At 33.8% G+C, this 14,715-nt stretch overlaps 1 protein-coding gene across 1 annotated transcript; it reads right to left on the bottom strand.

The window, feature by feature from the left end:
* Positions 1-3,142: 3,142 nt before the first annotated feature.
* Positions 3,143-4,919, bottom strand: LOC137929291 (pancreatic triacylglycerol lipase-like). Its single transcript, XM_068772157.1, has 4 exons — positions 4,766-4,919; positions 4,208-4,602; positions 3,788-4,121; positions 3,143-3,249 (listed from the first exon to the last, which is right to left on the bottom strand). The coding sequence occupies exons 1-4, from the start codon at positions 4,873-4,875 to the stop codon at positions 3,204-3,206; spliced, it is 885 nt and encodes a 294-aa protein (XP_068628258.1). The 5' UTR covers positions 4,876-4,919; the 3' UTR covers positions 3,143-3,203.
* Positions 4,920-14,715: the final 9,796 nt, after the last annotated feature.

The following is a 14,715-nucleotide window of genomic DNA, read 5'->3' as shown; positions in this document are numbered from 1 at the left end:
TTATAATTGGCTAGTTTTATACTTATAGATATAAAACGAGCATTTTGTTATACCCCACTCTATCTCTCATGCAGATGTAATATAAAATTTTAGCTGATCTTTACTCGCCGAAAGGAATATTCCATTGAAATCTCTATGCAATATAATTCGATAGACATCGTGTTGAGTTAGTACATAAGACGAAATATTTCTAATTATATATAATGACATAAATATTATTTTTATTAAATTATCAAACATAGTAACACGAAAGGCACAAAAAATTAAGTATGTTTTATAAAGCATATTTATGAAGTAGTTTTAAGCATTTAAATTCATTGATTGTATCATTTCAAATTAAGAGTTTATTAAGTATATTTATGATTTAAAATTTTCTAAAGTTAAGAGAGGATCGTGTTAATGGAGACGTTACAAAAACGTGCTTTTTATACTCTATCTAATGTCCTTGTAACTTGTACCTATGAATGCCCCGTGTTACTGGCCACTAGGGCTACAATACTTTTTAAAGATATATATATATATATATATATATATGTATGTATGTATATATATATATATATAAATATGTATAATAACGTGTTCGAATTCAAATTTGAATACCGTTATGAATCAGGATGCCATCAGTAAAATAGCCGGTACCACTATGTTTTATCAAAATAGTTAATAGTACATGATTGTATATAGTCTATAAATATGCAATATACATTACTTCCATACCTGATCTTTATTTTTTTCGTTATCGCAGAAGGAATGAGTACGTACACAGGCAGTTTCTCACCGCCATATTCATAATATAACTCATTATTGAGGTTTGTATTTATATATGTAAAAACACCGTCATTTAAAATATAAATATTACATTTTTTCAATAGAGTTCCATTTATACTCCGGTGTATATTAAGGAGCTAAATTTGACTCAAACCGCAAAGGTATTAAGGAAGGTAAAAACCTTATTTAGAGGTTTCCTCTTGATTATAAAATCTCATTTCGTCGCCGAGGTAAATTAGCTTCTGGATCGCTCTGTAACGATGGAAACTCGTAGTCATTAAAATTTATTAATAGAAATGTAATATAAAAATGTTCTTATGGTTTACCATACAAATAACGAAGTAAAAAATTAGATTAATTTTATTTTTGACGTATTAATATTTCATTTATTTTAAACAAAAGTTTACAGTAAATACACGTTATAAGTAGATGTTACAAGTGTACACTTATAACATGTACGTTATATGTGAACTCTTGTGGTTTAGTTATAATTTGTTTTTGTTAATATTATTGTTATTTATAAATATTATGGCGTATTAACGAATTAGGTACTATTTCTATTTTATTCACAGCCATATTAACATGTAGTGTAAATAAAAAAAGCTAAAATATCTCAAAATTGTTTGATACGTTTTTGAAAAGAAAATGAATTATTTTAATACATTTAAAAAATACCTCACATTTAATTCCAAAAATAAATTAGCGACTTGTGATATTCAGGATAATTATATATTACCTACTTTGAATCATTCATAATCATCTATACATAATAAAAAGAATGCCGGAAAGGCTTTATTTAACACGTAGAAACTTTTAAATTTATTACGTCATTATTCTGAGGCAGCATCTTTATTGGATTGTAACATATTTTTGCTGAAGGATTTACTTAACTAGAAAGTGTTCAATTTTGAACAGACTATATATATTATATATAACACTTTCTAGTTAAGTAAATTCTTAAAGTTAAAGATTACTGCTGCTGCTTATTCTTAAAAGCTTGAGTTACATATTTTTATTTGAATTTAGATAGGATTAGAACAAAAAAAAATAATTTTTCAATAAATAGTATTACATGGCAGAATTTAATTTATTACAATAAACATTTTGTATATGTATATAATTTTTATACTTTTGTTGATGCTTAATTAATGGGTTCTGGTTCTTTTATCAAAATATCGTCTTGCATAGGTAAGTGTTACTGTTTGCACGGCATCGTGATTAATGTAAAGTAATACGAGATATAATATTTTAATATTACTTTTGAAGTTAATGCTAGGAGAGATACTAATATAAATCTTCAATTTTCAATTACTATGGGCAAATGATAAAATAAAACGTTTGTATCATAAAGATTGTCGGGTCGAGTCTTAAGTTACATCGTCCCATATCAGATACGATAAACTATCTTCAAGTTAATCTATTCTGAGGCATATTGCTCGCTGGACAATCTTTTGAGAAAATGCTTTTATTTTCACCCTTTCGGCTGGACCCTATTTCATTTTATTATCACGTAAAATGTGAAATAATCGGGGGTTGGATTTCATTCAGTTGTGTTTAATTTAGTCAGAGAAAATTACATAGCTTTGTTTTTTTTTTGGTTAATATAGTTTGGAATAACAATAACAATTATTATGGATCCTCCTATTATGAAACCTGTTAAAAAAAGTTTTTCAATAATTATGTTCTTGTATAATCGTTTGGTGAGTATTTTTCACGTATTTACCAATTATAATATTAAGGCCTCTTTGCAAAATATATATTTCAATTAACTATTAATCATTATAAAAAAAGAACAGTAGCAATAGTTTGCAAGCAACGATACCGTGTTTACCCACAATAGTGAGACACGAGTTTGTTTTATTTGAAAGTCAGGCACCATTATTCTTTTCTTTTATGAAGTTATGGGTTTAAAACATATCCTTAATGTTCTTTATTAAACTTGAAATTTATGTTTCATATTGTGATTATTTTAGGCGATATACGCATCATTAAAATCTAAATAGGTAAATAAACTAATAGTAATCATCATTATCATTATTTCAGTCGAACGAGGTCCATTGTTGGACACAGAAATCTTCATATATTAGACAAGATCAGTTGGAAGTAGCTTGCATCTAGCGTTTTCCGACCTCTACAAGCTTATAGGTCCACCTCGTCCGAGGACGTAATACCTGCGTACGAATTTTAAAAAGTACTAATATAATGTACCATTTCTTGGGTAACAAATAAATATTAACAACTATGGTTAGTATATACTGCGACCTAAATAAGGAAATTTGTTGGAATAAATTCATTTTGAATTTGTTAAAAGTTTTTGTTAAAGGTTTTTATTTTCACTCAGGATTAGAACAAAAGAAATTTTTTCAAAAAGTATGGCAGTATATTATAAAATATGGCAGTATTTAATATATCACAATACATATTTCGTCATTCCATTAGAAGGGGTGAGAAGCTCTGGTTGTCAGGCCGAAAAGTCCAGATCTGAAAATGATTATGAAAAGAATTTGAATTGAAATGTTTAGATCGAACGGTTTATGTGAATGTAATAATAATGATTTGGCATTCATCATTTGTAAGATTCAGGAGTGGAGATCAAGAACCGGTAAGTTCAGTGTAAGACGTCCATTCACAAGACGAAAGAACCACTTTGTTAAGCCGCCTCTTTAGATGTAGGCTGCCTCTTACCAGTGCTATAGGAAATCTAGGAGGAAGACCTACTTCTAACAGTGGACTTCACATATCATATGTTTATATTACCATAAAAGAGTGCGGATATTGGACTATGTTGTTGTCTATACATAGAATAATTCTGAGAAATCAGTTGGTATGTAAATTTGCAGAGTTTTCAGTGTTTTGAAAATTTTCCACTTCTCATCAGGTGACCCCTATGATTGTCTATACAAGTTTATTTTTATAAATACACCATTATCAGAATGTTAATTATTATTATGGTTATCTAATGACATTTATAAAAATAATATTGATAATTTTGTTTTAATATGTTAAAAGTTATTCTTACCCGGATTTGGAAAGATTACGGTTGCCCATTTTAAGTGAAGATCCCGTGCACTGGTTGTTTTGAGCTTGATTCAAGTTGGAGCATTGCCTTCCAGTTAAGTGATCCGTGCGTACAGTGGATGCAAATAATTGCCATGCGCGACTGTGTGAGCATGCGCTGTGGGCGCAACCGGGCTGCCTGTTCCTTCCACCATTAGGATAGAAGTCAGCGTGTCCAATAGGATCAAAAATACCCAAGAGTCCGCCATCGGTGTGGATGCATTCAACATAACGACCTGCGTTGCGGTTCAGAGCGTTCGAGTTACCACCCCACCTTGGGCCAGCAGGGTCAAGTCCTGGAAATATTTCATACGTAAGTTGTACAAGATTGTTTTACTTATAAATAGCAATGTACATTGTACAAGTTACGTAAATTACTAACCAGTGACACGACGCGGTCTTCCTCCAGCCGTACGCCCAGCATTGCCAACAACGTGAGCGCCCAAACTGAAGCCTACCAAGTGGACGTTGTTCCAGTTACCACCTCCAGTATTGATCAGCCAGGTCAAGAAGTTGCCAAGGAACTGGCCAACACCGGGAACGCCATTGGCAGCGCTAATGTAGTTTGAGTTTGCCAAAGACCTCCAGTCGACTACGATCACGTTGACGTCTTGTACGGCCAGGAAAGCTGAAGTGATGAGGGTGTTCATCTCGGAGTTTCCATTGCCGTTCCAGCCGTGAACGAGTACTTTCAAGGGAAGGTTTCCGTTGTAGTTCGAGTTACGAACAGAATTAGCATTGCCGTTGGTGATTATTTGGTGACTTGTAGGGTTACGTCTGGAAAACAACGGAACAATTAGACTTTAAAAAGCTGACGGGAGAGATTTGAGTGATGGGAGATATAGCTATGTTTAGATGAAACATTGATATAAAATCTCTTAATTTAAAATTCTGTAACCATAAATAAAACTCATGAAATTAACATTCGTCATATAAATACCTGGTGAACAGCCAGTATTGGTTATTTGCTCCATTTCTGCTGTTCAAGACTTCTTCATCAGCAGGCTCGTCTAAATCGACCAGGTGCGGTACACTATCGCCATCAGGCATCCATATGTAGCGGCTTACTCCCTCTACATAGTGACTGTTGTCTCCTGGGATAAGGTCAGCTGGTGCGCTGAGGCACGCTGTAATTAAATCATTTATTTATAAGCTAATTGCTTTTGCAGGAGGATTGCGTGATTGGTATCATCGTCATCTTCACATACACTATCTAATAGTAATGAGTAAGTAATGGGATATAGATACTGTGGTGAAACTTATGGTCCAAAGTGGTGCAAATAGCTCGAGGTACAAAGGTCGCCCAGTTTTATGATGAAAGGTTCAGGTTAGGATTTTTGTGAAATTGCCTTTCAACTATTGCGTGGTGCGAAGACAGAAACATGTGAATAGCCGTGGCAAGAACTGTGCAACTGATTTCATAAATACGTATGCTCTACCAAGAGCATACAAATAAAGAGAAGCGTCATACTCTCTCATTCCTTTGACTCAATTTATTACACTTTTTAAATTGAGTTTTTTTGGTAAGTTCACAGTAGGCTATACTCGGTCTCGGCTATGCTATAGATAAATATTTATGAGATTAAATCAGATCTGTAGACGAACGATAGCAACCTGTATAGCCCAGCGAATGGGTAAGCTAAGAGGCAGAACAGATGGTTGAGGGCCTTTAGGCGTTACTTTTACAATAATGACAGTAAATTTAAAATAGGAAACGTTAGTAGCGTATTTAAAAAACTGTGAAAAATGGATTGTACCAAAGTTTCGACTACAAAAGTTTCTGATTCATTTGTAATCAACGGAATCAGATTTTTAATAAAATGCCACCAAACATTATTGACCTAACATTTACAAAATTCAAAACCTATTTTGAAAATTATATGGAAAAGCAATAAACGAATATTTAAATAGAGCTCTTGACAGTGATGTCCCCTGATTATTATGGTTTCATTTAGGCTATATCAAATAAAGTGTATATGCATAAATCTGTGTTAAACTTTACTAACAATGCTGTTGTGAAGTTTTTTTCAGCTTCTCCACAACTATAACACTTTGAGAAGCAGAGTCAAAAATAAAATAGATTGAAAAATAAGTAATTTTATCTTGACAGGACACCACAGACCGGTAAGGGAAGTGTTGAATCACAGGATGGACTATCGATTTTGTCAACGGTGTTACAAGATGCTGGATGCTGATCGCTACCGGTTTCATTTAAAAGGCTCATGGCCAACTGTGAACATCCTAGGACTACGATTATGGTAATATTTTTATTTAGAAAAAAATACTTACCAGCGATTAGTGGTACTAGAGCAACTAGCAGTTTCATCGTGTACCGCACAATATTTTGCAAACGGTGGCTTAGTGTATTTATTGGATTACATTATCACCATAATCAACTATTATCGTAATATTTGATTTATCGTTTTTTCTATCTATCTTGATGTCGTATAATACCCTTGTTAAAATACCCATATTTAATGTTTAGATACAGATATCTCTATAGTAGAATCGTTTATGCGTAAAGGCGTGTCACTTTTATCTTTGCGAATGTTCTAGAAAGATTAGAACACAGATCGAACATGTCACGATCTCGCCACGCAAATTAAAAACGTATTAAAATATTATCTTTGTAATACTGTACAATTCAATAGTTTTTGCAAAGTTTTGCAATTGAAGCGAACAAGGTAAATATAATAAATGTTTGGGATTTTTTTCAGTTTACTTGGGTACAAATCTTTATCTATTTACTAAACTCTTTTATGTGTACGTAATCAAATGTTATTGGATAACTATTTAACTTCAATAATAAGAAATAAATTTTCAAGCTTGAATACTTTTACCATAAAGATTTTTGTCTTGTAAATTAGTCATTTCTAAATTAGTCCTATGTCTGTAAAACTTTCATCCATTGATCATAGCTGATAGAAGTCGTAAGCACATGTAACTGATCTTATTAAAAGCTCAGTAAATAATAATCGTGGTTAGAACAATAAGCTTATTAAAAAGAGTAAATTAGCAAGAATATTAAAAGTATTTTACCGATTTTAAGTGAAAATTACAGATATCTTAATACTGTGATTTTTACAAAATGTAAATTATTCATTTATTCTCCCAAATCAATTTCATTCTTTTCAAAATAATCTTCGACCGATAAAATGCATTTCCGCCTTCGCTTTCTTCGCTTTTCCAGTCCTCGATACAGTCGGAAATGTATTTTTCCGGTACAGCCTTCAAGACCTTCTTCTATTAGGTTTTTATCTCCTCTATCGTGTCACTACGACGTCTCGGCATTAACCTTTTTAGCTTATAATTACAATAGCCAGAATTCGCACACAGCGAAATCAGACAAATAAAGTGGTTGCGGAACGATATCAATTGAGTTTTTGACGCTTTTTTCTAAAAAAAATAAGCGTTTTCTGCACCAATCTAGACAACGCGTTTGTGATACTACACATCCTTCGAAAATATTTAGGCTGAGCCAAATGATATTCTAAATTTTGACAAACAGATGCCAGGCAAATGTTATAGACAGTCCTACCAACTATGGAAAAAAAATTACCTGCCTTCCTAATGCCCGGAAGTTTTAAACGATAATTTCACCTTACTTTTTGATTACAGAGTATACACATCTATTATGCATTGTCGTTTTTCCTTAATGGATTTTTTATAAAAAAGTCGCTTTTGAATGCATTTTTTTTAAAAGCATGTGACCAGTTGCCAGTATTTCAAGCATTTAGTGGCAAGTTGTAGATACTAGGTTAAAAGTTTTTCAATTTAAATCACATAACAGTTTTCTATGTAGTCAGTGAAAAGAACCTCCTTCGTCTTTTCATCCTATAGACGCCCCTTACATAGGCCTCTCCAAAAGATTGCTACAATGGCCTTGCGGTGCCCGTATGGAGCGACTTCCTGCAACCTTAAGCTTGTTTTCGGTCCACCTAGTTTTTTTTCTTTTTATATGGCCCCTGCTGTTGGGGGCCTCTCGTACCCCTAACTTTTTGGGATCAGCCATTTTATTTTTTTTTTCAGCCTTTTCTTTATTTATCACTCTCTTTCACGCGTCACAATATCTTTCATTCTTTACTTTTGTCCTTCACAATATCTTTCGTTTTGCTCTTTTATACCTTCTTTCTTTCCTCGCCTTTCTTCCATCATCTTCTTACTCTAAGGTGGCTAGGTACATTTTATTTATTTTTATTCTTTAATTTAATCTTACATTTATTTTATCTTTATTTACACATTTATTTTACTTTCTTAATTCTTTATTACACACGGTCCACCTAGTTGGTGGTCGCCACTTGAGAACCTTTCGACCCCAACTGCCATTGGTTGCACGAGTGATGTGTCCCGCCCACTGTCATTTCAGACGAGCAATTTTTCGGGCAACGTGATCTTGAATCTTTTGCGGATTGCCTTATTTGTGATTCGATACCAAAGTTTGTTTACCAAAAGTCATATATTCAAGGATATATGAATAATGTCAATGTACAAATGGCATACTCTACTCTTGTTACATGGAAAATTTTTAACGGAATCTTTATCACGACCGATTAGATGAACAATAGTTTTAAGCAAAACGTTCTTTGATAGTAACAGGTATTGCCAGAACTTTAACAAATATTATGTCTTCTTTGTCATCTATAATATAATGATTACAAATTCTATATATTTGGGCGTCTATCGGCTGTAGTCAACGAACGAATGAAGAAACACAGATATTTTGTTTATTAATTCATTCATTGAGATAGTGGCGTCTGAAGCAGATTCATTAAAATGGTAAAGTTAAACTTCATAACAATTTAAAATTCTGATGCACATGGTAATTTAAAGCGTGTATAAAATTAATTCTATTTATGATAAGAGCAAATAAGTAAGGTTAAGATTTTCAATTAAAAATATGCATTAATATATATATATATATATATATATATATATATATATATATATGTATATATATGTATATATATATATATATTAGTTATTCTAATATTTGTGCTTGTTTTTTTCAAACTATTGCAGTTAGCATGTAAACTTTTTTATTATATGTGTAGTATAAATTATTTGTATATAGGGCACAATTAATTATAGCACATTATTACAGAATATATAAGTTTAAATAAACGAATAAATATATTGAAACTGGAAGTAAAACTAGAATCTTTGCCAGTAACTGTCAAGTTGAGTTAGGTTAGAATAGTTCCGAGACGGAAGGCTGACCTACAGGCTTAGGCAGGTGAACACTGAGCACGGTTGCTTCGGTGATTATCTGTGTAGGATTTGACGCGAAGCGACGGCGAACTGCTTCCACTGCGGTGGGGCCGCCCAGGATTTCGCCTCGCACACGCTCGCGGACTGCACGGCGTGGCAGTCGGAGCGACAGATCCTGGCGGACGAGATCGGACAGGACTTTTCCTTGCCAGCAATAGTGTCGGCGATGTTGGGGGCGTGGAGGGCTGTGGTCTCTTTTCGTTAGACCGTCATGTTCTAGAAGAAGGCGGTCGAACGTGATCGGCAGAGAACAGATCTCGCTCGGGGACGCGCCTCACGACGGCCCTCCAATGAATAGTGCTCCCCTACCATAAACGGGGCCTTCGGAGTCGTGGGAGTTTAGGGTTGGGGCCCTAAACTTTGGCTAGCTTCGGCGACTCTGAGGCGGACGATGGTTAGACGTAGTCTCAAATTATCGTGATAGGACCACGAAGGTTTCGGGGGTAGCGTATTCACGCATACCCTGGAACGGGCTATCGAAAATAGCACGGCGCGAGATCCCTAACCGGGAGATACCGCGGTCTTCCGTATAACGCAGAGGACGATCACCGGGGGAGTTTTAGTGGGTAGGAATCCCACATACCCCGGTTCTCCCCCCAGAGGCGAGGCATCTTGAACGTCCGCAAGATTCCCCCCCCGAAACCAAAAAAAAAAAACAAAAAAAGAACGTTAGAATAGTTCTCGGGCGTTCACCTGCTATAAATGAGGCCTTTGGAGTCGCAGGTGTTTAAATGGTGCCTGGGTGTGTGGGTGGTATTTACACTAGCTTTAGATATTCCGAGACAGACGATGGATCTATGTAGTCTCGAGATAACGTGTTAGCGCAACGAGAATTTTAATGGTTGCGTAGACAATGTATACTCTGTTACGGATTATCTATAATAACACAGTATGACCGTGGCAAGCAAAAAACTTCCCTTTGGAGTTAGTGGAGGCCCCCACATCACGGGTTTAGTAGATAAGAAACTCCACATAATTCTACCCTCCCCTCAGAGGCAGGGTATATCAAACAACTAGAAGATTCCTCCCCCCATAATAAAAAAATAGCCATATTGTTACAACTCTATGTTTGTATAATTATTATCTAATATTTTCTACTGAGCAATCAAAATTACTTAATCTTTCAGTTGCTAAGATTGTAAGAATTATCTAGAAACCCAAGATAAAGCGAATAGTTAGCAAATATTCCATATCTCTATACGTTTTGTGAACGGGCGTTTATTCAATGACGTCACTAATGGAAAAATTGGTATTTATTATAAAAGAATACTGATGTCGATGTTATTTCAAATTTTATACGTCGATAATTAACTGCGGTTACATGATAAAGAACGCTTAATATTCAGTTAGTTTGAACCAAAAAATAACTTAATGACTTATATCATTAAGTTCTCTGAAGGAAACGGCTGAAGACACATAACTGGATAGGTATTGTCGTCCCCGCTCCAAGGCCAGGTTTGATATGTCATCTTTCCAGGGCTAACAGTAAACACAGATAAAGTACAATTATAGTTAATATTTTCGACAAGAAGAAAAAATCTCTATTGGATTTTCTTAAAATATCTCTCCCAGAAAAATCCTTTCCTCTCTGGACAAAAATATCTTTTTTAAAAATAACCTAAAAAAGAGCTGTTTTTCATTTTTCTGCGACTATATTTTCGTTCAGATCATACAGGTCATACAGGAAATTTCAAAAAGCTGTCGTCACGGGTAATATCAAAGATAAAGGAATACAAAGGAGAAACCTATCGTTATGTATGGATCAAATTCGACCACACAAGATAGCAAATTGATATTCGGATTATCTGATAATAGCCCAATATATAAATATTTGCTTAGCTATCTTTTCTAAGAAGTTGAAACGGCGGCTATAATAAGTTACAAACAGATAAATTGACAAATAGATCAATTTTTTGTACTTTCTACCTAAGCAGATGTAGCGTGTTGTCTCACTACTACTACTCTACTCTAGCGTTCTTAAAATAGAAAGAAACTTGAAAATGCACGCGTAATGTAATTATTTCTAAATTTAATTCTGTTACCGGAATATAAATTTATCACTAACGAGATTTTTTACTAGAGAAAAATGTTTGCAAAATTAGCAAACCCTTCAAATTTGAATATTTAATATGCATTCAAATATTCAATATTTGCCTATACATGCTATAAAACTACAACGGAAGGCGAAGAGATAATCCGATATTATCAATGCAATGTATAAGCAAAGATAAAAATGTCGTTAGGAATTTTTTTATGGACGTTAAAAATTCCATCATCTACCCGATGATCAGGTCAAGTCAAGCCAATAACTAGAAATTCCAGACTCCATTATTACTGCCCAGAGAAAAGCAGAACATAGGATGGTATGGAGATATAAGAGCTTTTCATGAATTCCGTCAAGGCTTTTTAAGACTAATACGGCTTTCAGAAATGCTAAGCTACTAAGAAAATGAAAAAAGATGTTTTTGTTTAAAAAGTACAAAGTTATCGTTAGGTTATATTAACATCATCATCATATTAGCTGATAGACGCCCACAGCAAGGCTTAATTCTTCCCCAGAGATCACCAGAATGACTCGTATTGTGCAGGTGATATATGTTAATATAAATAGCTTGTTTTTTTATTATAAATAATGTATTATCTGTAATTGTATGGTATTGTACGCTGTTGCTATATTTGCGAAAAAAAACTCTTAACTTTTGTAATAAAAATGCAAAAATAAATAAAAAATAAAAGTACCTTTAAAAGGTTTGCTTTTTTAATATGTCAGTATACATCGAACGAAGTTTTTGTTTGGAAATAAGCATCTTCACGGAAAGCTATCGCTTCTGCCATGTACCATGCAAACTCTGAGCAAACTCGTCTATCGCTTGTAACATTTTCATCGTAACCTTTACGCAAATCAATGAAAATAAAAATGAGTTTTGTTCGCAATATAATTTTAATAATGAAATCTATATGTAATAGCCAGTGCTTCTGAAAGGTGTGCAATTTTAGATTAGCCAATATTATACGATTTTGGTAATCACAATATACTTCCATTAAAAAATAGTTACAAAGAATTTACATATATATTGGACTTGTTTATTCTCTATAGTTAGGATAACATTACAGAACAATAATGGATCTTTTTTTTTTTGTTTCGGTGGGGAAAATCTTCCGGTATTCAAGATGCCCTGCCTCTGGGGGGAGGGGTATGTGGGATTCCTACCCACTAAAACCCCCCCCCGGTGGTCGCCCTCTGCGCTAAACGGGGGACCGCGGTATCTCCCGGTCAGGGATCGCCACGCGGTCTTCCCTCGCGCCGTGCTATTTTTCGATAGCCCGTCCCGGGGTATGCGCGGATACGCTACCCTCGAGATGGATCTCTACCATTATCAACTAGGCCCACAGGTTGGTTTCCTTGGTAACCTCTCCCAAAACAAGTTGAACAAAAAACAATTATTACCCCCCGTGGAATAAGATAGTTCTTATTTTTAATGGTTATACGAAAAAACCTTTATCTAAGATACGAGAAAGGTTATTGATAATTCAATTATGTGTTATTGAAAAATAAAAAAAGAAGCTTGATTTTTTTAAGAAACAATTTATTTAGTGACAACCGGAACAGATGGTGGATAGATAGGTGGACAGAGATAAGATTACTGCTTGATTTAGGTCACGACCCCCGACATTGAGAACGATGCCAGGAGTAGTATTTTGCTTTACGAAACAAAAAAGATTTTTTAAATATTGTAACAATTTGCAGGGTTTTGAATGTTGTTATAATGTATAAAATTTTGTAAGCAAGTACCAATTTGACCACTAGTCAATTACAATTTATGAATATTGTGATGAAATAATGGTTGATCATTTCTAAAGTGTTTTATTTTAAATATAAAGAAATCTTGTTTAACTACATATATTATTTCTTTTTAGACATATAATTCCGATCCAATATACCAGTGGCTTTGCATATGACTACCCGTCTCAAATCATTCATTCATATCAGCCGATAGATGTTCACAGGCTTAGTACTTCTCCAAATCTTGCCACGATGATCGTGCGTCGTTCAAAGACTTCCTGCAACTTTGATTAACCCGGCGCAATAACCGTCTCGTGGGTACCACTGCAGAACCTTTAGGCTTTGATCGGCCGTCAGTTACACGAGCGATAAGCCCTGTTTACAACCACTTTGGACGAGTATTTCTCCGTCTTTGGTTCTTCTGCTGATCTGGATATTTAAAATTCGATTTCACTGCGCAACTTCGAATATAGACCTCTCAATTGCTCTCTAGTTGACTATACTATATGCGGGCACGACTGAATTCATATCTTATCACTGGCAATACACATTGATCACAGACCTTCGTCTTTATTAATTTTTGGCGATTAGATGTTTTGGAGTTTTGAGATGTTTGGAGATAAACCAGAGCGCCAAGCAATAGACTACTAGCGCCATCTATATGTGCAGTCCGATGTAACAGCGTCGTATAGTATATTAATATTAATAATATTTTATATATTCTTCATTATTTACAGTATGGTTTTCTCACACATTTTTAACACTAGGCTAAGCTGATATCGTGAGACATCGTTACGTAAAAACAGACAAAGACAAAACAAAGAGGTAAAGTCATGAGCAAATGTTGATGTGCCAGTAAAAACTTTAATACTCATGATTATTTTCATTTAATAAAATTACAATAAATAGATCTAATCAAAATTAATCTGTTTAATCTCCTAGCGATTATACTACGTGAAAAGGAAATGATTTTGATAATGAAGAAATTAAATTTGCGTGTACGATATAAAAAAAATGATTTCAAGGCTTTGGGGGGTGTTTATATAAATGATTATGATCTGGTTTTACGATAAATCCACAAATACGAGCATAAATATGTATATTATTAATCACGGAAAAACCTTACTTACCTTTTTTTGAAATGTAAGTACGGATTTTCTGTGATTCAGATTTATCTAATCCGTAGAAAATTTTACACCTGGCTTAACGGTATTAAATATTTTGCTGTGACGTAAATCCCGGATTAATGTAGATTTATTTAATAACACTTTATCGATTTTCAATTACGAAGTTGATGAAAATTGTTATTTCGCCATAGTTATTGTGATATATATAAGAAAAAAAAATTTAAACTTATCAAGAACTATACAGTAGCGTTGCTCTTAAAGCAGTCTTTATTTTATTACTTTTGTATTAAAAGCAAAACAAGAATAATTACACTGTTTAACGTGGAACACTATCGCTATGTTTATAACTTATATTGTAATGTAATTTACAATCATAAAATATATTAAGGGGACCGCAAAGTAATGTCGCTTAAGTTAAATTCACACGACTACATTTTAATCAACTTTTTATTTCTAATTAACAATATATTCACCATCGTTATCAACAACCTTTTGCCATCTAGTATACAAATTTTCAATACCGGAACGGTAAAAATCAAACAATTTTTCTGTAAAATATGTCGAAAGAAAATCGACATTACTTTCCGGTCTCCCTAATACATCATACAGTACCGTTTAAAATCTACAACAAAACCATGTGCTGCAAACAAGGCTGTATTAAAATTAATAAAAGATGAATCAAGGAACTATAATTTCGTTGCATATTTATAG

This window comes from Battus philenor, unplaced genomic scaffold, assembly GCF_028537555.1.
Source record: "Battus philenor isolate CCGP_79_NKW_IND1 unplaced genomic scaffold, ilBatPhil1.0.hap1 SCAF_5, whole genome shotgun sequence".
Lineage (NCBI taxonomy): Eukaryota > Metazoa > Arthropoda > Insecta > Lepidoptera > Papilionidae > Battus > Battus philenor.
This window is presented reverse-complemented; position numbering and strand designations above follow the sequence as displayed.